The sequence below is a fragment of the Dryobates pubescens genome, chromosome 8 (genome assembly GCF_014839835.1).
Source record: "Dryobates pubescens isolate bDryPub1 chromosome 8, bDryPub1.pri, whole genome shotgun sequence".
Lineage (NCBI taxonomy): Eukaryota > Metazoa > Chordata > Aves > Piciformes > Picidae > Dryobates > Dryobates pubescens.
Genome location: NC_071619.1, coordinates 17,500,552 through 17,526,737, shown reverse-complemented (window position 1 = coordinate 17,526,737; position 26,186 = coordinate 17,500,552). Strand labels below are relative to the sequence as shown.

Below are 26,186 nucleotides of genomic sequence, written 5' to 3'. Positions count from 1 at the left end.
TTCTTTTCCCAATACGAGGCAATATTCAGATTACATAGACACTAATCAAATAACCCGGGTTATTTCGTTTGTCAACATGTTCATAAGAATTTTCTACCAGGCGTTAAAGGCATTTATATGGAACGACATCTTTCAAAAGCAATGTCGCTAGTCCAGATTTAGGGAATATTTGATTATGACAAGACGTTTGATGGTTTTGTTTTACATACCAGCTGTGCCACAAATCGTTTCTTACTTCAAACAAATGTATAATTTTGTATCCTCCAAGTCCTTTCTTTGAAGCAGTTATTTTCATTTTGAACCATTCTTGTCAATACCTTCAGCTCCCAGAATAGCCTTTTACTTTCTAAAGTGTTTTCAGACAGTTTAAAGGGCAACTGGAAGGAAAACTTTGGAGGTGGTTTTGGTTTGGGTTTTTGCACAACTTTGGAAGAAACTCCCTTTTTGAAAATACCGTTACAAGGGGGAATTCCCTCCACCTTCTGAGCCCCCCATCGCCGCCGTTCGCAGGCATTCCCAGGATGGCTTCTGCCTCGGGAAGGACTTCACGGCTGCCGCGGGCGGGGGTGGCAGCGGGTCCTCAGGGAGGGAAACAAGCCGGTGCCAGGAGGGGGGCCGGCGGGCAGGCCCCGCGGTAGGCGTTTCCCGAGGTCTGCTCTGGGCGGGGAGCCGTGGCGGGGGAGGAGGGTGCTGCCGTGCTGGGGCGGTGCGGCGGCGAGGGCCTGCCGGCGCAGCTCCTGGGGTGCCGGGTGGCCCCGGCGGTGGGGTGAGGGCTCCTTGGGGACGTGGCCTTAGCGGGATCCCAGGAAGGGGGCACGGCGGTGACCTTCGGTGCTGGTGAGCCCCGGTGCTGGAGAGCCCCTGTCCGCGGCGAGCCTGCAGCCAGGTGAGTGGGGCCGGGGCCGAGGTGGCTGCGGTGCCCCGGGGGGCGGTCTCGGCGGGGCGGTGCGGGGTGGCCGCTCTGCCGCCGGCAGAAAGCGGGCAGAACGCAGCGGGGTGGGTAGCGCGGTGCTGTCTCTCCCGCCCAGGCTGCGCGGCCGCGAAGCGCGGCATTGCCCTCCCGCATCTGGTAAGGGTGACGGCGAGGGGCCGCGGCGTTTTCGCCATGCCGGTGGCCGATGCTCGTCAAGGGGGTGGCGAGGGCGGAGACGAGGCCGGAAGGGTTCCGAGACCAGTCTGGGCGCTACCGCAGCGGGACCTGCCACGCCGGGGCCGAATTGCCCCCGGGGTTTTGCCGGGGAGCAGGCGAGGGCATCGGGTGCTCCTCTATGACTTGTGCTTGACTCGGACCTTTGTCACCGCCCGCTTCAGTACTTCTATAACAGCGAGAGGGCCCGAGGAAAGTGCCCTGCGCGGCGGATACTATCCCTGGGATGCCGGGGGGCTATGCGGCGGCGGTGCGGCGGAGAAGGCGGCCTCCCCTCGGTAGTCCCGAAGGCAGTAATGCTTTTCGTCCCTCCCGGCTCCTCTTTCCGACTCCCACACCTTTCGAGCATCACTCGCCCTTTTGATTTGTTACAGGTCTCCTCATCCTTCCAACTTCGACAGGTGATCAGAGCATCGTGGCGGATTTAGGTACTTATTTAGGCTCTAATTGCTTTTAAGAAATTGATAAACTTTCTTTGGAATAGCTCACACTGTTCTTCTCTCTTTTTATCTAAGAATATCCACGTTCCTTAGTAGAAAATTTCTACTGCCAAAGTAAGTTAAAGGCTGCTATTGTAATTTTAAAATGTCACATCCATCTCCACATTTGCAAACCCTTCAATAGAAAGGTTTCTGTAGGAATTCAGTCTACTATAGGGGTGTTTGAAGCATTTTAATAAGTTTTTTCTGTGATCTGACAGGTACTAATTTGGAATAAACATCATTAAAAACTTGATGCAAGACACAATTTTAAAGTGGTTTTATGTTTTTAATGTAGGTACTCTCCAATAAAAAGTTGTTATACTAATGCATAGATTTCTGAATTTAATCATAATCAGGATCATAAATGATAATCATGACCTATCCCTTGCTTTTAGCTTTAAAATGACAAAATTTTATACTCGGTGGCTCTTGTTATGTTTTATTAAATATAGCTGGTACTAGGGAGAGGGATTTCTGTAGGCAACAGACTGGGAGATTAAGGTTTATTTCTTTTAACACGCAAAACTACACCAGAGCATAAGCTGATCTTTGAGAAAACAAAATTGTTTGGTATTTCAGTGTTTTCCAGTATGTCAAAACAAAGTAGAGCTGACTTACAGAACTCTACAGAGATACCATCTTACAGGGGGTAAAAAAAAAGGCAGCTTTATAGCTATAGAAATATTAATGTAAAATCAAAATACTGCTTTAGCTTCTGTTCTCTGAACATAACATAACCAGATGAAGAAGTACAAATGTAATTTTTGTGTAGAGAATTATTGATTGAATGGAAGATTTTGCAGAAGAAATTACTTGGCTAAATGCTAGTATGTTGTACATGGATATTTCCACATCTCTAATGCTGTGAATCAGATAATATAATTTTCCTACAGCACAGGCATCTATTACTTGCAAATGCTATTAATAAACACCAGGTCAAAGAACAGAGTATTTGCTGGGAAACAGATTATTTTAGGTCAGACCTATTTTAATTTAGAAAATTCACTTTCCAGTAAAATATTTCTTCATTGCAGTGTAAAATAAGTCATTTATGTTATTCCCCACAATTTTACATTACATAGTGTTCTTCAGCGGAGTTACTTGCTGGCATTGCAATTGGCATAGTGCAGTAAGTTAAACATTAGTGTAACTTAATGTTGCTTAGTACTTATGAAGAGATATCAGTATTAACTACATAAAAGTGAGTGAATGCACTCAGTTTAAAATATTTATTTTCAAATATAGATGGTGAACATGCATCATCACAAAAGATTATCTAGCTGTATGTATAGTTGTCAATGCATGTATTTATATATATATGTATATACTTACCTCCCAATATATTAGTTTCCTGTCAAAAAGAAACATTTGAACAGGTATAACAGTTTTTTTTCGTTTTAGTGGAAAGCTATGAAAAATAAGTAGCAAGACTGTTGCAGAAGAATGCACCTTACATATCTTGAACATCAATTAAATAATGTCATTTCTTTTAATTTGCTAAAGAAGACATCAATGTGAACTGTGTGAAGACAGAGGAAAAACTATTTGTGACTGTTTTAATAAGTCACATGTTTTGGTTCAGTCTGCATTTGGTTCAGTCTGGTTGTGTTTGGATTGTGTTGGTTGGGTGACTGGCTGGTTCTCCATTTTCTGTGGCTACACATAAGGAACGGTGGTTTTGTGTGCATGGATGTCTGCTTGAAAGAGCAAATGTACAAGACTGTGTTAGAACAAATACGTTAGCGCAAACTGCCGTGGTCAGGGCTCCCCTTTTTGTGTGAATCAAACAAGGATTTTGCTGAAAGTGGATACATGCATCTGAGTGACAAGTAACTTTCTTACACTACATTGTCAGATGAGTAGTTGCCTTCTCTGTTCCTCCAACTTTGCTGGTTTAAAATGTGTTTTTGCTGTATTATCTTTTGTGTGTGAGAATAGTAGAGGCATTTTTATGTCTGCTTTGTCTTCCTTCCTGGTTGTCCCCTGTAAAATTCAAAACTCCTGTGACATTTTCAAGCGTCGCGTCTGTTGCTGAATGGTGAACGATGACAAAACAGTAGGAGCAGACATAAGACCAAGTCTCTGAGGTGGCCACTAGCACAATTCAGATCTGGATTATGAAATACTGTGGAATATGGACTGAAATATATCCATACAGTGTAGTGCATATACTATGCAGCTAAAATTATAAATATCTACAGAATTCTGTATTTACAGAATATTTAGTCTGATAGTCTACAATCCTGGCTGAAGAGTTAAATCATGCTCCCTTTGTTCTGTAAGAGCCGTGGTTTTTAGGCCTTATGCCTTGAAACAACAAGAGCATGGTGGTGGATTAAGGTAATACTTCAATGAGACATAACAGCTGTAGTCCAGTGGAGAGTCATCCCTTCAGTGCTTTGCCCCTGACACAGAAATGAAGTCTTTGAAAGCCAGAAGGCTACAGGGTTGCAGTCAACTCCTCTTTATCCACAGGTGGATTGTCTGACTTATGAATGACTTATACAAGCCAGTACCATCTTCCAGGGTCTAATAGATCATATGCAGACAGAAGCACTAATTCTGCCTCTGGGGCCAACTCAGCTGGAAAGGGGTACTAACTTTTTATGTGTCATGGAGCCAAATTCCTAGGCCCAGTCTGTCTGAACCACTGGGACAGAAGAAAATAAGCATACTAATTCTGTCTGAGGAGGGCATCATGGCATTACTGTTGCTCATTGTCCAGCTTGAAACATCAACAGCCCTCCCAATGCCTGTGCTGTCCTCCCAGTGGTATTCCAGCACTGGGAAGTGTGGAGCAGAGACGTCAGTGATTCTGTTACTCATGTTGTAGCAGATTGAAAACCTCCAGTTTACTACAAGGTCTGCACAAGGTCTCTCAAATCAGAGAAGGCTTCCCGTGGAGCTGTGCAGATACTCTTGCATCACACATCCCAGCAAATCAGTATTAACTATGCTTTTCTGCTATGTGGGATAGTTTATTCCTCTCCTGCCTACTCCATTTCCTGCCATGGAATATGGTGGCACTAGAAATAAGGACTCGGTGTGAAAGGAAATTTGGTGCTGAGCTGTCATTTGAAAGTTAGTGGGGCTAGGGCACATGGTACTTGTTTGAATCTCATCTATTATCTTATCAGGTTCGATCAATGTCAGACATTTTGTTCCTGATCTTCAGGTAAAGAGTTGAAAGTACATCCTTATAGTGGTCTTGGAGAAGTGACTCAATCCACATCTACTTGGAGAGGCAGCTGTGAATGACTGTAGGGCAGATACCATATATGAGGAGAGACTCCACTTCAACTTTCCCTATCCTCAGATAAAATAAGAAGAAGCTTGGAAGTTTTTCTTTTAATCTGCACTTCCAAATGACTCCTGTTTTTCACAAGACTTACTTAAAGCAAATGTGGAGCTTGAGGTATTTACTCATTCCCAAGGAAGGGTTTTAGCTCTGTCTGCATTATTCCCACTGAAGTTTGAGAGATTGTTCGTAATAAAAAGATTTGGCAGCTTCATGATTCACTAGGCTGGGTATCCAGCCAAGATATAATGATGGTTCATCAAGAGCTGTCAGCTTACATTGCATGTACTGGGGATTTCAGGTGATGGAAGACAGTCCATAGACAGATCATAGAGCTTTAAAATAGTAAGAATTGGAGAACTGTTCCCTGAAAATAATATGATGATACAACAACAGAGTACTGAGCACCCCATAAGCTTGGAAGTGTCTGACAGGCAATAAAACTCCCAGACTGAACTCATACTTCTGAAGGCGCCACTTTCTGGGGGATCAAAATAAACACCAGGGTCTTCACTCTGAGCTGCCTCATGATCTTTTCAGGGGATGCTAGGCAGTGAGTTCTCCTGTTTCTATCCACTATTTTTAGGGACTTGTCAGATTTGTGCAGCTATTGGATGGTATGAGGAAAGAAAGCCATGGATGCCTGGAATGCCAAGGGAAAACTATTCTTGTGCTTCAGGCCTGTTCAGTCACAATTTTATTCCTCTCTCTTTGTAGATTCAGTTAATCTCTGCAGTCAGAAAATTCCTCCTTGGTGCATAGTTGTACTTCCTTCTGCTTCTTCCCAGATGGCTGGGACAGGCATGCTGCAGGGACAGAGTCATCCCTGGAATACAGGGGATATGTTCAGAACAGCACTACCTCAATGGTTATGAGGACCTGAGAAGAGAGGTACTCACACTATGCTGCAGTTCTAGTTCTGAAGAGCAAAAAAAATAAATAATCCAGTCTCCACAGGTTTAATTATTGTTTTGGTAACTTTATCAGTGCTAATGGAGTTGTTCTTAACACATAGATGGGAAGTGGCTCACTGTCAGGAAAGAGCCCTCTTTGGATCAGCTGCCTCCTTGTTTCCATGCAGAATCATTGCTGCAATCCAACTTCCTCTCCAGTGAGAATGGGAGGATGAAAGAGCATGCGCCGAAATTCAAGGAATATTGTATATGAGCTGTTTCTTTAAAATGGATGGGTTGCTCAGAAATTAGTGGCACATGACTAGTTTTCTTAAAGTCAACAGCAACTATTTGTTTTCTAAGGTAATCCAAGACTCCTGTGTAGTCTGCTTGGGATAACGGCAGTCTGAGGGGTAGTAAACCCACAGCTGGTGTTGTTCATCCTGAACAGGCTGGGAATGGCAGCATATAACTATACCTGCCTGTCCTCTCTGTGTACACTTGTACAATTTTCTTTATGTATGCCTGATTTCAGCAGTAAAAATATGAAGGAGCCACTTCAAGCCCCAAAGGAAACAGCTTCAAGACTCAAGTTGAAGCACAGAAGCTCTGTCTTTAAGTGGCAGTGAGCTAAAAGAAATAACTTGTTTAGACTTTTCATGCCTTAAAAGGACCTTCTCATCTTATAATTTAATAGATTTAGGAAACAAGTTGTAGTTGCTTTCAGAATTTATTTTCTGGGTTCTGGAATTGTTTCTTTTATCCCTTAAAACAAGAATTCTCGATTTCTTTCTTTGATTTCCTGCCAATTTCCTTCCTTTTGGTTTTGATTCTTCTCCCTTGCAGTTCACCACTTGAATAAAAAAAGAAAACTGCACAGAATGAGAGCAAATGTATAAAATGCAAGAACTGGATTTTCTCACTTTCCCATCTCTGATTCACTTGGAATTCCCTTCCTGTGTTAAGAATCCTCAGTTCCTTATGACAACAGAGAATAATACATGCTGCAGATAGAAGCACTCTGTCTGCATCAGCTCAATTCCTTTAGTATCTGTAGTTTATTGTGTGTGACAGTGCATGTCTGATCATGGATTGCTCAGACCAACAGACCTCCTGTTGCAATAAAAGGCAGTTTTGGCAGTGGCCATGGGAGTGCATTGGCACGAAGTCACAGGTTATGTGCCTCAGGGAAAATACCATCACACTTTAGAGTAAAGAGAGTACCTTAAAAGGTGAAGGGAATGCTGGTTCCAGTATTTTATTTTATTTTTTCTTATTTGTTTCCAGTTTTGTAGACACAGCAAATGCAGAACTATACTATTTATGCTAAACCCTGTTCTGGAGGTAGACTGGAGTAGACGTAAAAATGGCCGGGGAGGCTATGGGATGATTCTTTCTGTGGTCAAATTCTTTCATTAGTGTTCATGAATAACTGCTGTGGTGTTTTCTTCTCCCAACTGTGGTAATTGCTTTGAAGTGATATCACTGCATGCAAATTAATCCACAGTTAAATAGAATGTAAAGTTGAAACAGAAGAAACTATTGAAATATTTAAAAATCAAATCATTTCAGAGAAGCAATTTTTATTATCTCCTATTTATGATTGTGAGGAGATGACCTAGCTGATTAAGTTCTGGCTGAAAAGATTCCCCTCTTGTAAGGTGATTATTTTGTTTCCTTCACACTTGGAAAGTTGGTCATAATATTAAGTAAGGCTACTAGTGCTTTTATAACCACCAAGAAACACCAAGGGAGGCCACAGTTGAGTGTTGTCACTGTGGCAAGAAGAATCAGGCCAAGTCCTATGAAAATGGGAAACCACGGGAGGCCTTGGTCAAAATGGTCTCTTAGCATTTTGGCATTTCCAGACATTTCTTAGGAGAGCTTGCAGTGACATCTGAAGGCCATACAGTAGAAAATCAGGAATCTGAAAATTAGCTGAGAACTGTTCCAGTGCCCTTCTCTCACTTCCCCTCTCTCAAAACATATTTTTCTTATGAGGTGAGAGAGTTATATAAATATTTTTTTCAGGAAGGCAGAAGTTGTGACCCTAGTTAGTTAATGGGATGATATATCAGTGCTAGAAATGGGGAGAGAGAGGGAGAAGGCTATCTGCAGGGTTCCAGCTTGGAAGGCCATTCAGGGAGCCAAAAGATGACTAGTGACTTGTGTGCTACTTCTGCATGCAGGAGGTTGGGAGCAGTTGCTGTGAGCACCATTGTGTGCTTTTTAATGAACGTCCACAGCTGCCTAATCCATAGGGAGTTGCCTACCCATAGGTACTTGTTGTTTGACAGATCTGTCACACTTCTCAGAAATCAATATGCAAAATCCATCACTCAGGGACATGGTATATGTGTATCAGATACTCTCTGGGGGATGAAGAGTCTGTTAAACAGCAAGTCCCTAAACTCATCCATATAAAGAATTTGCATCTGTGACAGATAGAATAAGGAGAGTACCCATCATCTAACAGGTGATCTGACTCTAATGTGCTATTACAGCTCTATAAATATACATTTTATTTCACCCTTTCAGACACAAGTCTATGGGGTGAGCCCAGAGGGATAGAAACTGCTTATGAAGAATGTGAGTGAAAACAGGAAAATTATGTTGCATGAGGGCAATCATACCTCTGGGAGGCAATGGCACTCTCAATATTAGCAGTTTGAGGCAAGCATATCATTGCCTGCATGATACAGAGCTCAAGAAATGACCTTCACAAAGGCTTATGACAGAGTTCTGTAAACTTTACTGTGTGGCAGAAGAGGAGTGAATTAGTGAGATGTATGACATCTGTAAGAAATCAGTAAGAAATGAGAGCTAAGTAGAATTACTGCTTCTTAAAGTAGGTAGCTAAAATGTGGAAATTAATAATACAAGTGAAGAATTCTCTGTTATGAATGTTTTCTCTGTGCTTCCACTATGAAGAATTTGAGCAATTTACTTCCTTCAGCCCACTGAAGAAAAATGCTAGGCTTTCTGCTATACCTTCACCATTTCTCATTATGACTCCATTTGTAGTTTCTTAATAAGGATAACTTTCCTTAGACTATGAAGACTGTTGGTAAAGATGTGAGATTTTCATTAAGACTATTTAGGATTAAACCTAGTACTCAAGTACTGGGTTCACAGATTTGTGTAGAATTCCATTCAGGTCCAAGTCTGAAATTCCTGAAAATTGAAGAAAGTTTTGGGAAAGCCAAATCCAAACAAAGGTTGGCTTTGGGAAAGCCAAAACCATGCAGAGATTAGTATGGATCCAAATCCAGCTTCCATCTAAACTGAGAGGTATTTTAGATTTCTATTCCAGCCTACCTATATGTGGGTTTACTTTGTTTTACCTGATTTCTGTCATTTGTTTCAGCACTACTGGCCATGCTCCCGTATTTCAGCACTAGTAATCTGCTCTCAAGATGTGAGGCTGCACTGACTGTTATGCAGCAAGCCTTATGCACCACATGCTGCCGTGGTGTAGTCACACACCTGGTGATCTCTTTGGAGAACAAAGCAGATGTCCTTCTGGCAGCTGTCGGACCTGACCCTGCACACTGTCAGTCGCTTGCTATCTCTGGGTTTGCAATGAGTGGTGGCAGGCCTGATAACAGCACAGCTGATTAGGGCCCTGGGCAATCTCATGCCCATTTCCTGTTCAGATTTACTCCTGTAAAGTGTCAATGAGTATTTTGCTGGATTTACTTGTCAAGGAGCACTGGGCAGATTTAGGCTTGGGGTACTGCTAAACTTTGCTGAGCTGAAAAAGCACTTCAGCGTGCATTTTCCAGACACTACCATCATCAAACTTCTAAGACAAAGGTAAAATCTGTTAGTAAATGTTCTTAAAAAGAGCCATACAATCTGATCTGTTTCTTTAACAGCAATAACCATTAAAAAGGTGATTTTTGAGAGTCTGCAATGTAAATACACTGCCTGGGCTATCTGAGAGTGTGTGTGCTGCAGCTGCTGAGTTGTACAATCTAGCCATAATATTGCAGGGCTGCAGCATTTGTACATGCTTAGCTTCCCTTCAAGTCTTGATCTTGCTGTCCATGGTTCTTTTACGTGGTTCTTCAGCTCATCTATTGTGTTTCCTTTACTCCACCAGAGTATTCAGAAAGTAAATCAATCTCTCTCTCTCCTCCCCAACCATGTTTCAAAACTCAGTCTTTACTTTTGAGGAGGTTAGTATTTCAGTTCTCTGATGTAAGGACTGTGGCTACCAAAGAACCCCTTACCACCCTTCAACTGTGCAGAAGGGAGGACTTGTTCCAGTACTGTTGGGTGGATGAATCTGTGCTTTGCAGTGGAGACCTCTGAGCGAGTGCTGGCCCAGGGGGCAAACCCATAGGATGTATCTCATCCCTTTGCAGAGGTAGAAGCTCATTTTTGAAAGCAGTACAGTCAGCTTGCTCACTGTTGTCACTGAGCTGATGAACTTGCATGTTACACAAGCTGAATGCTTGTACATGCAGAGGGAAGAGCTTTCTTGTGCTCTTTGTAGAAAAAAGAGTCACCTTTTTCTTCTAAAGATGTTGTAGAGCATCACCACTCTTCAAAAAGACAACATTGTAAAGTTAAATTACTTTCCCTATCTGACTTAACCCTGACCAAACCTTATAAAGCCTAGTACCTTTGCAGGCAACTAACCTCCTGTTTGGGCAGAGGATGGCAGAGAGAATGACCTACTCATGAGGGAAACAATTCTGATTCATGTCTGACAGGGTGCTCAGGAGCTGTGGTCATGCAGCAGGCTAGCACCATCAGGGACTTGAGGACGTCCTGCTGTCACTTTGTCTTAGGACACTGTTATACTGAGATGTTACACTAGATGGTGCATTTGACAAATTATTTGCAGAGATTGATCTTCCCATACCCAAAGCTTTTGGTGCAATGCTGACCATATCAAACCTGTTTGCTGTGTACAAACACCACATCGTTTTCATAACTCTTCACAAAGTTGACCCTTCTGTGCAAGAATGTGATCACAGCTGCAAAGGCAGCACTTTTGCCTGTAGATCTGGGTAGATCTGGGTGACTTTTTGACCTATCACAGATCTTTAAGTAAGTCACAAGTCACATAGAAACAAGCAAACCATAATGGCATATTGAGTTTGAGGGCTGCCTGAGTTTGGACACAGGAAAGATCTGTTAGAAAATACCTGATGTTATTTATCAACCTGTTATTTCACATATGCCATAAATCTAGGCAAATACCCTAGGAACGGAGCATGTAGGGTGTGCACATATTGATTTATTTGCCAGAGAATAAATACTGATTTATTTGCCAAGTGTGGCCAGATACCTTTTTTATAGGGCAGTGCTTCTAATGAGGAGCATTTGCTTCCCTTTTCCTGCCCAGAAGAGAGAATTACCCTGCAGGGAGGACTGTGGGATAGTGAGTATAGGCAGAGACTCCTGTGTCCAGGGGATTAGGTCCTGCCCTTCCCTTTGGGCATGTGAAAGCCCTTCAGTAATCAGGATTTAGAACTGGGCAGTAGGCAGCATAGCAAGCAGCATGTGTTGCTGGGAAGTGTTCACACCTTCACCAAGTAGCTCAGAGGAGCTGTCCAGGTTGGAGGTATGGGATGTGGGTGTGCTCTGGGAGCTGTCAGCTGCAGACCCTTCTTGCAGGTAATGGTGCTAAAGTGTGCCCTGCACCTTTGTGAACCTTTTCTTTGGGACGTCTGTCGTGGCAGAAATCACTAGGTGGTGCTGTTACACGAAAAGCTGACACGTTTGCCTGGGATCCACACCCTTTCAGTCTTTGAAGAAACATTTCTCATTAGGGTTGGGTCTAGCATACCCTTTCAGAAAGCCACTGAAATAGACAAAAGTGGTAAGCAGCAGAAGGTAGCTGAAAATGAGTGTAACTGCTTCAGACTCTTTTATCTGCACTTAGACTGAGATTTCTAGACAAAGAGACTGACTACACACAGGTACCACCCACCCTCTTCTGATGAGTGGTGTGTGTTCCTTCCCCATTGAAAACTCAGCTTTGAGAGACCTAGACTCCTGTTTCCTCTGGAGTGACAGCACTGTGCCCTTTTACTTTGCATGGAGAAATTCAGATGAATTTGAGAGAAAGGGAAATCTTAGTAAGAGGATTTGCCTTACAGTGTCATAAGTGGATATGTAAAATAATGTCAGAAGAGATTAGCAGTTTCCTGAATATGAATTCTTTAGGAAAAACAAATAAACACACAAAAAACTGCCTCAGGTTATAATTTATTTCTAAACTTCTTTGAGGTCTTTTCCAACGTTGTTGATTCTATGATTCTATGATTCTATTCTTATTTAGAGAGACTTTTACACATTTTTAGATCTCAAATGTGTTGTTTGCTTTGGAACTTTTAGTTTTGGTACCATTAAAATAAATAGAGTTTGACTACTTCCATATATTAAAAACTGGTATACTTTAAATGGCAACACACACATACATATCAATATGTTGTATTTATTTAGGTAGATTTTATGTAGTATACATATGCACACATAGATCTCATCATTCTATTCTTACAGTAGTAGTAATTATTGAAAAACCAGGCAATGAAACTTGTCATTAACAGAAAGCAGAAATTCAGTCTATTCTTCTTTCAGCAACTAATCTCTGGCAAGACATCTGACATTTCTTACCTTTTACATACCACTCTTTGCCATGATTGTCTGGTTTAGGCTTTCATCCTTCAGACTTTGACTACTTTTTTTTGCATATGTAACCTCGTATTTCAATATTTTCAGGGTAGGGCATTAGACCTTGCATACCAGGAGGGAATTTTAGCAAATTAACTGTACTGATTTCAAAATTGATTTAGTTGAATCAGTGCAACTCTCCTGAGCACTTTATATCACTTCAGTTTAAGTCATGAGTCAGTAAGTAACAAATCAATTCTGTTGGCAGAGAGTGAGAAAGATTAGACTGGATCTTCAGTCTTATCTCACTATTTATTAGGCTAAGTCCTCTTTAGGGCTTGCCTCTGTTCTCTTTAATTTTTCTATGCCTAATGGACCTGATCTAGCTCTTGATGGCATAAATGAGGGTTTTTCCATGACCTCCAGCTGGGAACTGGAGATGGCAATATCTTTATTAAAAACCTAGAGAAGCTTAGAATGACAAATAACTCCAGTCTGGCTCCTCAACACACGCAGAGCTCTCAGATTGTGGCTTGTATTGCAGAAATTGCCTTTGCTTAAGAAATGAGATATCCTATATTCAGTGCAGGAAATTCAGCCTCTAAAGAGAGCAATCTCTACTAACATTATGCTAAGATTATCACCATGCAAAGGGTCATAATCTGATTTGATTTTCCCAGCATCAGCAGATAGGTAAGATCTCACATATCTTTTCACAATTTTACACACTCTATTAAGAAATAAGAAGGCTATCTGAGAACATGCTGAACAAGAATATGGTAAGTTCCACTCCCTGAAATTTTTGCTTGTTGTTTCCAGTGCATCTTTGTAGAGAGGAATAGTGTAGCAGGAGTTGAACTGTAGGAGTGCCTGGGTATTTCAGAAAAGAGAAATTCACTTGTTTACAAATCTAAGGTTTTCTGTAACCAGCAATTTCCTGGCATGCTCTTAAAATTCACCTACAGCTCCTGGAAGTCTTTATATTTTAAGCAGTGATGCCCCCTTCCATTTCCATCTCTATTGTAAATGCCATTTCTTTTATTTTACAGATTTATGATGGAGCTTACTTCTTTGCCTAAATTCCTTTGGACAAGTGACAACAAAGTTCTCCATCACCATTTTCCGGACATATTTGCTACTGTTCATACCACGCAAGACATTCCCAAAGAAGTGGTTTTTGGACCATGCATGCTCCAGAACACTCTGCTGGACACTGTAGCTTTTATTGCTCTCAAGTGTTCTGATAGACGTAACATCCACTATGTATTTAAGGTAGGGGAAAGCAGCATTTAATGTTAGTCATAATAAGAAGGGTTACATCATCCCTCCAAAGGTAATTTTGCCAACGAGCAGGTTTTTGTTTTGTTCAGCACAACTAACAGCTCCTTCAAATAGGAGAAACATCCAGCACATTTCTGATTGTAGACTGGAGGGGACCTCAGTGAAAACTGTTTTCATTGCAAGAAAAATTCAAAGTCCCACTTCCATGTTGATAATTGATGACCTGCTTCAGCACTGCCCAGGAATAGGAGGAAAGAGGGACAAATATGTTTAAAGACTTCACACTGTTTTCATCCTTGCAAAGGAGGCTTATCAGGAGGTGTGAGAGCCCAGTGAGAGCAGAGGGAAAGATGTAGCACTGCACTGATTCAACTGCATCATTCATTGACAGGTCTGAGCAAGCATTATCCCAGTGCTCAGTTATCCATAAAAGTAAAATCACAATGGTGGTGATCTCAGCACAAAAGATAGAAGCTACCAGTCAGTCCGCACAATCTTCAGGCAGCCACAACTTATTGCTATTAGTGTGTGGGTCTTCTAAAGTTACCCTAGGAGTAGTATCTGTCTGTGTTACAGCTGCACTTTTCAATCACTGTGTGAAACAAAAGGAACTGCCATGTAGGGAAAGTCAGAAACTCCCAAACTGTGATGGAGTGTCAACTCTCCAACTCTAATTCCCAGGCTTTTTTGTTCCCTAGCCATGTTTATTACAACATTTTTATTTGGACAATGCATACTTCTCATGCTGGCCTCTTACCTTGGCTTTCTGGGTCTTGGAGTGTGTTTCAGTTACCACTGGGCTAGACGAAGACAGGGAGTAGTGTTTTATAATGTGCGGCAAGCAAATTTCCCACGGTATGGCATGGATGGATCTGGGAGATATCCAGGTTCTCCTGAGGTTTTTCTATGCTCTGGAGAGGCCTACAGGAAAGATGAGGAGGGATTGTCTGCCAGAGAATGTAGTGCTAGGATGAGGGATACCATTTCAAAAGGAAAGAACGTAGATTTAGATGAGATGTAGGGAAGAAATTAATTACTGTGAGGGTGATGAGACCTGGAACAAATTTGCCGAGGGACAGCCCCTCCCTTGATGTGATCAAGGCAATCTGATGTTGTGGAAGGTGTCTCTGCCCACAGCAGGAGGGTTGGAGGTTCCTTCCAAGCCATTCTATGATTCTCTAATTCTAATGTGAAGATGCAGCCATTGGGAGGTACCTGCTTGACACTTTTGATTAAAACAAATTAAGAAAGAATAGAAGAGGCTTCGGGGTCTTTTTGACTATTTGAGTGTCTGGCACAAGTTTGCTTGCTTGGATGGTGGTATTAGTACTTCGGGAGAGCTACAAGATGTTTGGAGAAATACCTTTCCTGGAACAAGGCTTTATTTATGGAATATTTCTGTATTTCTCCTGGGAGTTTTGGAATGACTTTATACTCAAGAAAGAGCCTTAAAGGGTTTTTACACTGGAAGAGGCCTCCAGAGGGATGGCTTTGGTGTTTTGCTACATTTGAGCTAAGTAATTTTTATGCAGCCATGAAATTGGATGCTGGAGTTGGCTCAGGTCTCTGTCTTTTGGCAGCAAATAAATCAAATGCTGTGCAAGTAGCTATTTCAGATGCAATCGGTGGTCCCATATCCTGTTAGCTCCTCATAATTAAAAATAAACCTTCCAGAAATCAGGAACTATTGTTAAGCTCCTAACTCTATAGGCAGTTAATTAACCATTCAGTCATGACACCATTTGGGGTTTTTTTGTCATGGCACTGAGGTGTAAAACAAGAAATACATTTTGATATGCTGACTATGGTATGAGCAGAATTCAGTCAGGAATAATTTGTCAGGCTGGATTCTTTGCAGTTGAGGTTCATGTTTATCACAGCTCAGCAGCACTCCTGCTGAATTTTGGGGAATTTTATTTCAAATAAGGGTTTCTCCATCTTTGGCTTTTATGTTTAGTACAAAAGGTAAATCTATGGGGTTTTTTTTGTCTCTTGGAGACCTTAATTTACACTTCTTGGCCCAATTTGTATGCTTGAGTAAAGAAAATGCCTCAGCAATCATTGGCACAGGTGATTCTTTCCAGCCAATCATTTACCCTAGGATACCAACTGTCCTCTTAAAAATCTATCTGTCTGACTGAGTTCCTCTGAGCCTTACAGATTCCTCTGGGTTCTAAAGAAGAGTCTTACTCCCTTCCTTCTCCTCCAGTCTCTGTCAAGGAAGCCACATTATGTCCATTGCTCAGCTGTGATCCAGCCTGTTGGGCTGTGAAGCCTTTACCATGTATATGGGTGCAAAAGATTCTTCTGAGCGATTGTCACCTCCAGAAAATGGTGGACTTGAGGTGTTTGTGGTGTCTCTAAACACATGGAGAGAATAAAGCTCCCCGTCTTCTTGAAGCTCTCTCAACTCTCCCTGAAGTTCTGGTTCCTGGAGAAGCTGTGTTCCCTTTGACTTTGCTTAGAGCACTCGGGCGATGCTCAGTCTATCTGAAGCACAGAAACTAACAAATGACAGCCTCTGTCACAGCTATTAGTTACAACCACTGTGTGTGGGTAGGTGTGCTTGTGTCGCTCTCAGGCTTTTGTATTTCTCAATCTTTGCTAATTGCTATGGCATATAGAGACAAGGCGTTGCAGGGCATGCTGATTTATTTTCTCCCTTACACTAATTAACTCTTATCCAATGGTACCTTAATGGGTTGTTCTTGTATCCAAGCTGCCAATCTAGTCTTACTTTTTATGCTAGGCAACAGCTAGAGAGAGTTAAAAACCGAGATGGCCAAATGACTGTTTCTGATACCAAACACCAATGAATGGCTGCCCTGTAATTAGTGGAAAACAAAGAGCTATATGTTGCTTGGGGTGAAATTTAGATCATCCTTGTCATTAGATATTTTTCATTTCCAAACTTCTCCCTTTCTAAACAATGACTTAGTGCTTCAAGAAGTAGCTGGGGATTTTTATGCATGTAAATATTGCCCTTGATCACACTATGTTTCAGCCTCCAAGCTATGGAAATCTTTCCCCATCTTTCAAATACTACAGAAGACACAGATTTGCTGTGGTAAAACACCAAGGAAAAAACCTATAAAGAAACAAATAATTCTCTATTCAGAGCAAATGCAATAAAGTCTAGTCATGGGGTTTGTGGTGTCAGGTTGGACTTGATCCTCGAGGTCTCTTCCAACCTTGGCGATACTGTGATACTGTGAAAGTAAGATGGGAGCCACACACTGAATGAGGAAAGCAAAGCAAAATGCTTTATAGATGTATTATTTCCAGAGCACGGTCAACCTATGACTAAATGACTCGTGAGTCCTGTGGAGAAAGGAGGGCTGAGGACTGTGTTGTAATATACACACAGAAGGGAAGTGTAATTTGAGCAGCAGACTTGATATTATTTTTTTTTGACTTCTGAGTGTCTGACCTTGCAACCTAAGCAACAGTTTTTGACTTAATCTGTTTGGTATTTCTGAATACACATATACTGAAAGAAAATCAACCCCTCACAACTCTCGGAAATAATTTAATGAAGAAGAGTAATCTGATGATTTTTTTTTTCCTGTTTAGAAATGTTGAAATTAATTTAATAAATTTATGAAAGGCAGGAGCAAGAATGTATGTTTCTATTTCTGAAAAAGGAAAGAGATTACAGAAGTGCTTAGTTGCATTTCCTAAAATCTACTTTTAATGTAATTTAGTTAGGTAAGCAGATGTTGTCTTCTTGGGGTGTTGGATCAAATAACTAAGATTATTCTTATGTCTCCTGATCCATGTCCTCTTATGCTCCACATGCAACTGCCAGAGTGTATAAATTTTCGGGCTCACAGCTGGTGAACACACAGCACACTTCCCAGACTACAGCACTCACACCTATCCTGACTTATATCCCATTTTCCCATGGGAGTGAGACCTCTGCTTGCAAAAAGAGCATATCTTCTGTATCTCTGTGATCCACATCTGACATAGTCCTATAGGACAGCCTGCACTGGACAGAGGACATCATCGTTGCCATAAGTGGGCTAGAGATTGACCAATGTACCAGCTTTGGCATTGCCATGAGAGAATACACATGAGCACTGGTGTCTCCTTCTCCCTCCCATGCAGCTGTATTACCAGAGCTCTCAGCACTGCACTCACACTGGCCAAACCTCCCTCTGATGACTTTGGTTTTGGTGACACTGGCTTATGGACCAGACTCGGACCGTTGGCATACTGGCTCTCTGTGAGGCAGAAAATGGGTGTAGTTCTTGAATTTGCAGGAAATCTACTTTGGGTCCCAAGACATGAAACTTCCCTTTTTTCATGTCCTGTCTCACAGGTAGATGTCACATCTGTGCACAGTCCCACAGGACTACCTTGGATGAGACTTGTACAAGCAGCTGCCAATAGCAAGGAGCAGAACTTGGAAGCGTACTTAGAAAACAGTCAGTTATATTATCGCTCCACCAGGAAAATCAAAAAAAATGAGGAGCTGCTTGTTTGGTATGATGAGGAGCTTTCCAGCCTCTTGGGTTTCAATGAGATAAAAGCACAGAGTCCCCAGAATGGTAAGTACCAAACTGCTGACTGCAGTCAGGGGTCACTGAGGACTGAAGTTAGTCTGCAGCTTCTTTAGTATGTGATGATCCTTTAATACAATGAATAAAATCTTTCTAAATCCTTAGCCAGTCAGCTAAGAAAAAACACCTTCTACTTTGGGAATTCTGTTGGAGGCATAATTCAAGAACAAATATGTGGTGCTTATCATTTTTGCTTCTACTTTCCAGCAGAGAATCGTGCACTGGTGATTAATGCTGGCATTTTTGAGCTGTGTAATAGAGGTATATTCAGCTGTCTACCTTGGAATCCTGGAAGGCTAAAATATAGTTGGAAATATGCCCTTTTTTTTAGCTCATTGAGGCTAGTGTTCAGCTTTAATCTTGTAAATGATCAGGGCTATACAAGTACGTAGCAATCTAAACAGTGCTGTGTACAGCACAGCCTGCCTGTTTAGAGTGGGACACAGTGAAAACGAGTAAAAGGACATGGTTTTCATTCTGAGATGTTGCTAGAAATTTATTGCTCTGCAAAAAAAAATTGACTTGGCAATTGTTGAAAAAAATAGCACTCTAGATTACAGAGAAACCCAAACAATCACTGTCAGGTCCATGCCAGGGTTCAAACTTCAGTCTAATTAGACTTGGACAAAACCCTTTGTACATTGCCTTTGTTTGATTTAAATACAGCTTATGTAGGTTGGTTACAAAGGCGTAGGCTGGTAAAGGTATAAGTTGGTAAATTTATATGGTGATGTGCTTGTCTGTAAATTAATGTTAAATCAATATAGACACATTCATAGCAGGAACCCTCTAAATCATTTTAACTGATATCAATGTATTCTGTTAGATTGTATGTAGGCACATACTGCCAGCCCTTTGAATTTACCATGGCAAAGTGTTATCTACACAAGAAACACTGTATCTACACTCAAGACTTCCAAGTAGCAGGTATAACGTTTGCACCCAAATCATCAGACTTTCTTTCTCACAAAAAGTTAAGTTTCTTTAGTTTGGGAAGCAATTGAGATTCAGTGATTCACGAACCCCTACACGTTGTGGTTCTACCCAACCAGTGTATGAGCTTTCCTGTGTAACCCAGAGCTAAGGGGCCGTTTGGCACCATTTACATTTGAAAACTACTGTGTGTTGTGAAATAGCATAGCATGGCTACTGCTTACAAAGGTTAAGATGCACCGTACGCATCCTGGTCACTGAATTATGTACCATCTATTCAGGAACGATCAATTATCTCCACGAATCAGAGATGCAGTACATCCAAGGGCCAGGTGGAAACAGCGTTCCCCATTCCTCCAGCCAATCACTGACATTGTTTCATTTTGAACATTATTTTCTGAGCCTTAAGGCACATAGCAGTTTGCCAACGGAGCATGAATAAGGGCTCCAGGCACTATTGTCAGATGATTTGTGAAAAGTGTTAAAGTTCCACAGTATCCTGTGCAGAAAATAGAGGCTTGTGCCAAAATTTTCGAGTCCCAAGTTTAAAATACATTATTACTTGGATATAGGGAATAAAACTTCTAGCCTGTATTAAAACTGCCTAGGAAGGTAGACCCAAATCTGGGTTCAGACTTCAGATTGTCAGAAAGTCCATTTTGATTTTATCTAGACCATCTTGTACCAGCCATTTTACATAATACAAACTGAAGTTAAGAGTAAATTAAAGCATTTCCACAAGTAGCACATGGAGATAAATATGAGTGGAGGGGCAAGGGACTTGGTTCTGCATTACTGTTAACTTTACCATGTGTAATCTTGCATGACAGGAGATGTTTCTGGGTTTTTTGTTTCTGTTAGTGACAGGGTCAGGATCTGCAGCCATCCATGATTCTACCTTTGCAAAACTCATCATCTGTTGTCTGTTTCTGCAGAGTTGAGATGCCAAGAATGCAACCGAGTTTTTAAATGTGAGCATTCCTATCTCTCCCATGTCCGCTTCCTATGTGTCTCAGAGAAGAGTGCCCTGCTATGGAGAAACTTCCAGAACCCTAAGACTGAAAAGAGCAATTTGACTGAACAGGCCACAAATTTCCATAGCCTGGCAAGGGATCTAGAGGTCAAAATGGCAGCTTGCAAAGATGATGCCAATGGTCTCATGGGAGAAAGGAGAGCAAAATCTGAAGAAGCTGAGAACAAGAGCAGGAAAACTGTGTTGCTGGAAAAAACAAATAATCTGAGTGAGGAACATAATTGTGGGGGCAAGGAAAAAGTTGGAGGAGAGCATGCATTAGCTGGTTCTTTCTGGAAGCTTAGTTCTGGAAGGCAGACAGCTAGGACAGATGATTTAGAACAAAAGCAGAGTGCTTTCACTGAGGTCAGGAGGATGAAGGAGAAGCTGAGGAATGAGAGACCGAAGGACCCAGAACAGGAGGATGGCGTTGTCCCACTTGGTAAAGAGCAGGTATCAAAGGAAGTGTTGCTGAACTCTGCTGGTAGTGCATTCTCCTTTGTGTGGCCCACCAGAACCCGAGGAGAACAGAAAAGTGCTTTCAGCAAACCCAGTAAGTGTCTAACAGAAAGAGCTGCAATAAATTCTTCTCATCCCATGAGTGAGTCACCAAAGAGCCTGGGGGAGCTGTCTGGCTTCATTGCCACAACAGACATCATGTGCTGCAGCACTCTTCTCAATTCTAAGTTCTTTGTCAGTGATTTGTGTAATGCTCAGATGCTACAGACAAGCATTACTCGAAGCAATGTTTTCCCATATACCTCAGAACCATGGCTCAAGCAAGCAGGAGGGCAATTACAAAACACAACCAGCACTTCTTCCTCCTCTTCCTCTTCCTTGACTCTTCTTCCTCCCACCTTCACATCCTTTGGAGTGGCTGCCCAGAACTGGTGTGCCAAATGCAACCTGTCTTTTCGCATGACGTCTGATTTAGTCTTCCACATGCGGTCACATCACAAGAAAGAGCACTCCTCCAGTGAGTCCCAGTGCAAGCGGCGACGAGAGGAGAAGCTGACGTGTCCCATTTGCCACGAGTACTTCCGAGAACGCCATCATCTCTCCCGCCACATGACTTCTCACAATTAGAGCTGTGCAGACAGATCTCGCCGAGGGACTGGGCAGGCTGGGTAAAGAAAGGGAACGTCGTTCACCTGTATCCATTCCTCTTCGAGTTTACATCAATTAATTACAGGAAATCACTGTTTAAAATAATTTATAATAGAGACTTTGCAAAAGAAAAAAAAGTACTAATATGAAATGTTTACAAGAGTCTGAGTGGGTTGTAACTTTGGAAAACTCAGCCTAGCCCTTGCCAATCTATTTTTGAGGAAATAAAATAGTGAAATGAATGCCCATGCAGTATTAATTTGCAAAGAGTTGGGATTTTTTAATTATATTTTTTTTTTTTTGCAGACAGAGGGTTGTTTTTTTCTTTGCCTGTATTCAATTGACTGGTGTCTGTGTAAATACAGAAGTATCAACCACCTCAGTGAGTGAGGAATATTTAAGCACTAAAAAAAAAAAAGCGTAGCTCACATGCTAAAAGAAAAAAAAAGTACAGTTCCTGGCACCACTGGTGGACTCTTACTCCTTTATGTTAGCTAAATCAACTCTTAGCAGATGTGTGAGTCTGAGTAAAAAGCTTATATCACTGTCTCTTTGGATTTGAAAGGGACTTGAAGCCTCTATTTGAAGTTTGTGATCATCACCAACTGGCCAACAGACTGCCAAAGAGAATGTGGCTTGTAAATCAGTGTGTCTGAATTCTGTTCTTGGCTCTGCCACTTTTGAAGTATCTTTTACAAAGGTCAAACCAGCCTGGATCTGTATCAAAATGTGACCTATTGTCAGTGTTATTGTGTAAACAGGGAGCACAAATTCTGCCCTACTGTGTGCTTGAAGAACAGTAGGTGTACAGGTCTTTTGGGGGTAGCATTTGGCCCGTGGTTTTCAGGTTTTGAATACACTAAAGGAAGCAGCAAGGGTGTTTGAGGTACTATTAGCTACTGACAAATAGAATCTGCACACTTCAGTAGGGGATGATAGGCTCTGTGCTGTTAACAGCTAGAAGAGGAATGTCCTTTCCAAAATGACACAGGCATACATGAATTGCATTGCATTAGACCAGCTTGTCTGCCTGGCTTCTGCAAGGGCCAGTTTCAGGGTTTTAAAATGGAAGTGCCATATTCTCTCTATAGCCTGCCCATTTGAGGCACTTTTGTCTTGCCTACTTTGGTTTGGGCTCTGCTTAGTCTCAGAAGCAGATGAGTTTATACTGTTCAGGGCAGGGTGAGGGAAAGCAACAATTCTGTCCATTGTTACTGCAGCTCATCTAATTAACCTCTCATTACTTTAAAAATCCATTTAGAGTCTTGCTTTTGATATCTTATGACAACATGTTCTTCAGGTGAGCATTTGTAGTACTTTTTCAGGCTGTCTGATGTTTTTGTGGCCTTTCTCTGAGCCTCATCTGCTATTATTCTCTTTAAGATAGAGAATGATCAGAATCCACTCATTTCCCAGATAAGACTAAAGGACATTACAATATGCTTCTCATATTTTCCACCATGCTGATGATATAGTCCAGTGTTTGTCTTCTGCAGGCCAGACAGAAGTTTTCTTTGAGTTCCCATGATGATGCCTAGGCTGATAATGCAGGTATTGGAAAGTAAACACATCTGAGTGATAAAAGAGAGCCTAAGAGTCTTAGGCTGTCAGTTGAGATCATTTTACGTTCGTTGTCATCTCCTGGGAGACTTCTACAAGACAGGAGACTGTATTCTCAATGTATTGCTGTTGAACACTAATACATGGCTCTTTTAATTTTAACATAAACATTAGACTTATTGAAGGCCAACTACCGTCTGTGGGCCTCAGCTTTATTTTTCCCAACATAAAATGATTAAACTGTTACATTATGCCTTTGGGTTCAGAAGACATAAATTGAGACTGGAGGTCTGGTTGGATTGTAACACTGACCTTTCCAAGGTCAGTAGTGGAAGCTCTTTCACTGGAGTCATTAAAAACCAAAATGAACAAAAGCTTTGAAACACAGAGCACAGGGAACAACCTTGCATTGAGAAAGGGATGATGTGGTTTCCTTCTAATCTTTCCATCTCTATTTTGTGCCCAATAACATTTACTGTGTAAGGAATATATTTATGGCAAGATTTAATAGGCCCAATTTCACTTCATCTGGTTTTATCTGGGTGCCAGCCAGTTTAGTGTGAAATCAGTGTCCATAAAGTCTACTGAAGGACTCCATGGTGTAACTGCTTTCATATGTGGTTAGGATTATAGTTCCCCATTAGTAGTTTAGGCCAGATTGTGATCTCATTTATTCCAGTGCAAATCCAGAATAATTCCATGTTGCTACTCCTGATTTACATCAATTACTTTAAGATTAGCATGGCCCAGTATAAATAAAACTAAGATATTTTTTTTTTGTACCATTGCTGCAAAATGTTCTCTTCTCTGCTTACTAAAATGTGCCATGTTGTCTTAATAGGTTTATGGGTAGAAACCTAGCTTCAGATTTCTTCCAGAAAAAAGACAAGACCAGCTGTATAATTCCCCCCAGTATTATGTTGGTGCAACGCTTCAACATTACCATGCTCCAACAGTCTGTTTTTCCAGTGCACCACACCTGGAATGTCATTTAGATCAGACTGAAGCAGTACCAAATATAACCAGTTACTATTGCACTTATTTTTTGTTGGTGTAACTTGAGAAAGTGTGGAAAATCAGCCACTAGTAGACAGCTGCTGAGTCTCAAAATCTCTTCCAGTGCTGTCTTAGATCTACAATCTTAGAGGTCTCATCTGTTATCAAGCATCTTCATCCTTCTTAGGGTATGAGGCTTAAGGAAGCAGCAATGCTACTGGGAGAAATAGCTTTCCCTTATGTCATGAAGTTATTTTATTGGGGGAAAAAAGAGGTAAGAATTTTTAATCAGCAACTTAAATACTGTGATGGCAATCAATGCATATGCACCAAAAGGCAGGAGAACCACTTACGCAAAGTGGAAGAGCTGATTTAAAATGCAAAAATGAAGAGGAGAGGTTTTAATTGTCTTATTTCTGGTGCTGTCCTCACCTCCTCAGGATGCAAGGGCAGCACACCTTGGTCCTAGAGTGTAATGATTAGGGCAAATGCTGCCCTTGCTCCTTTGCAGGAGGCCACTGACATAAAAACTGTGCAAACAAATTCCTTCTTATACTTGGCTAAAGTGTTTTGTGGATTAAGACTTGTTTACACACACAACTGGCCAATACAATACCTTATTGCCTGCTACACCTGTGCTGACGTCAGAGCAAAACAGCCTAGATGCCAACAGAACAAGAACTAGATTTCCTATGTGTAAGGCCCGTGCGCAGGCAGAGGGAATGTCTTCCTTGTGTCTGAAGTTTGAGTGAGTGTCACATCTGAGTTGGGTTGCATAAAGCAGATAGCTTAGTCAATTCTTTTTTTAAGATTTCATTTCTTTAAATGAAACTATTGGTATTAAAGCTGAGCGAACTGAATATTGCACAGGCAGAAGGAAGCCTAACAAGACAAAGAAAAACAAGCTTCCTACAACTGAGTAATGCTGGAAGCATTTTTTTCCCTTACGTGCAGAAGTCTGAACATTGATACTGATGCAGATAAAAAGAACTCCTGGTGGAGGAATGGCTATCCACTAGAGCAGGAGGTGCATGAAGAAATGAAGAAACTGAAATAATTCATGAAGGAACTGCATTCAGTCCCAGTTTAATATTGGGATTTTACAGCAGGGATATGTATCTTTTCTACAAATAGAAATGCCTGGAACTGGAAAAAAACAGAATTTTTTTGTTTTATTACTAAACAGGAGAAGACAATTTGAAGACAACTGACTGATGCTTTTCCCGTTTGATGAAGCCACTCTTTCTCAAAACATCTGTTTCTGCATCAATGAAAAAGGACATAGCACAAACTTCTCAGGCCTAGCTGTTCAGGCCGTTTTTCTGTAGTGGGTTGTGAGTTTACTGATAGGGAATGCCAGATCAGTATATTTGTTGACTCAGTGATGCCACAAAGGTGTATTTCTCTATTGAAATGGCACTTAGATATGTTTTTGAATAATATATTTTTACTTGATTTTTTTGAGGGCAATTTTTCACTAACTGATGCAGCCTCTGGGCTCCCACTGGTCAATAAAGCGCTTTGAAAAATCGCTGGGCTCAGGCAGCTTTTGATCAGGGAAGACTAAAAAAAAAAGTGAATAAACTGGCTGCCAGTTCTTAGAGTTCTGTGAATGCTAAAAGGAGGATGATCATAGTGTTAGGAGGCCTAATACACCAATTCCTTTCTTCCTGGCTTTAAATACAACATGATTAGGATTAAAATTCAGGAAGCTCTTCTAGGTGGGATGGTAAAGAAACAGTGCTACAAACTGCTGAATGTTCATGTGAACTCTGGAGTGAGGAGAAGGGTGGCAGTTTCAGCCTATGTCCTGTTGTTTTGTGGAAGGACAGTTCTGAAATTGCTTGTCTGTTCCTCCCTAAGAAAACTACTGTTTGACTTTCTCATGTAAATCAGAAACCATGGATTTTTCCTAACTAACTTCCATTCATGGTTTTGTGATGTTCAAACCCTTTTCTATACAATTAGTGTCTATAGTTTTGTGAGGTCTGTCGATCACACTGTGCTGTCATCATGGTTTGGTTTGAGCTGACAGTTTTAATGGTCACTAGGGAAAAGAAAAAAAAGCCAGGTGGAGCCAAACCTCAGGGACATACATACAAAGTGGGACACAGAGCTCAGGATCCATGTCTTCTGTGACACTGTAGAAGAAGGTGGAAGATCCATGCAGAAAGCAGCTGTGGGAAAGCAAGAAAGTTCTTGACCACATAGATGATACAGATATGCTGCAGTTCTGAAAGTGCAGGTTTAGGTTTCAGGGAAAGTTCTGTTATTTATCCTAA

The 26,186-nt window shown here is 41.4% G+C and overlaps 2 protein-coding genes across 2 annotated transcripts; both read left to right on the top strand.

Annotated features, from left to right (window-relative positions):
- The first annotated feature begins 852 nt into the window (after nucleotides 1-852).
- LOC104297710 (PR domain zinc finger protein 8) lies at nucleotides 853-18,391 on the top strand. The gene is made up of 3 exons (XM_054163439.1): nucleotides 853-886; nucleotides 13,500-13,722; nucleotides 18,056-18,391. Exons 2-3 carry the CDS (start codon nucleotides 13,504-13,506, stop codon nucleotides 18,350-18,352), a joined length of 516 nt encoding a protein of 171 aa, XP_054019414.1. The 5' UTR covers nucleotides 853-886; nucleotides 13,500-13,503; the 3' UTR covers nucleotides 18,353-18,391.
- A 1,964-nt stretch (nucleotides 18,392-20,355) lies between these two features.
- On the top strand, nucleotides 20,356-21,327 carry ZNF488 (zinc finger protein 488). The gene has a single exon (XM_054163658.1). The coding sequence runs from the start codon at nucleotides 20,356-20,358 to the stop codon at nucleotides 21,325-21,327; it is 972 nt and encodes a 323-aa protein (XP_054019633.1).
- The last annotated feature ends 4,859 nt before the right edge of the window (nucleotides 21,328-26,186 follow it).

Bases quoted from the DNA above. Each gene is read 5' to 3' on its own strand.
- LOC104297710 (XM_054163439.1), top strand. From the start codon at position 13,504: ATGATGGAGCTTACTTCTTTGCCTAAATTCCTTTGGACAAGTGACAAC. The intron at 13,723-18,055 runs GTAGGGGAAAGC...CCTGTCTCACAG, and splicing joins ACATCCACTATGTATTTAAG to GTAGATGTCACATCTGTGCA.
- ZNF488 (XM_054163658.1), top strand. From the start codon at position 20,356: ATGGCAGCTTGCAAAGATGATGCCAATGGTCTCATGGGAGAAAGGAGA.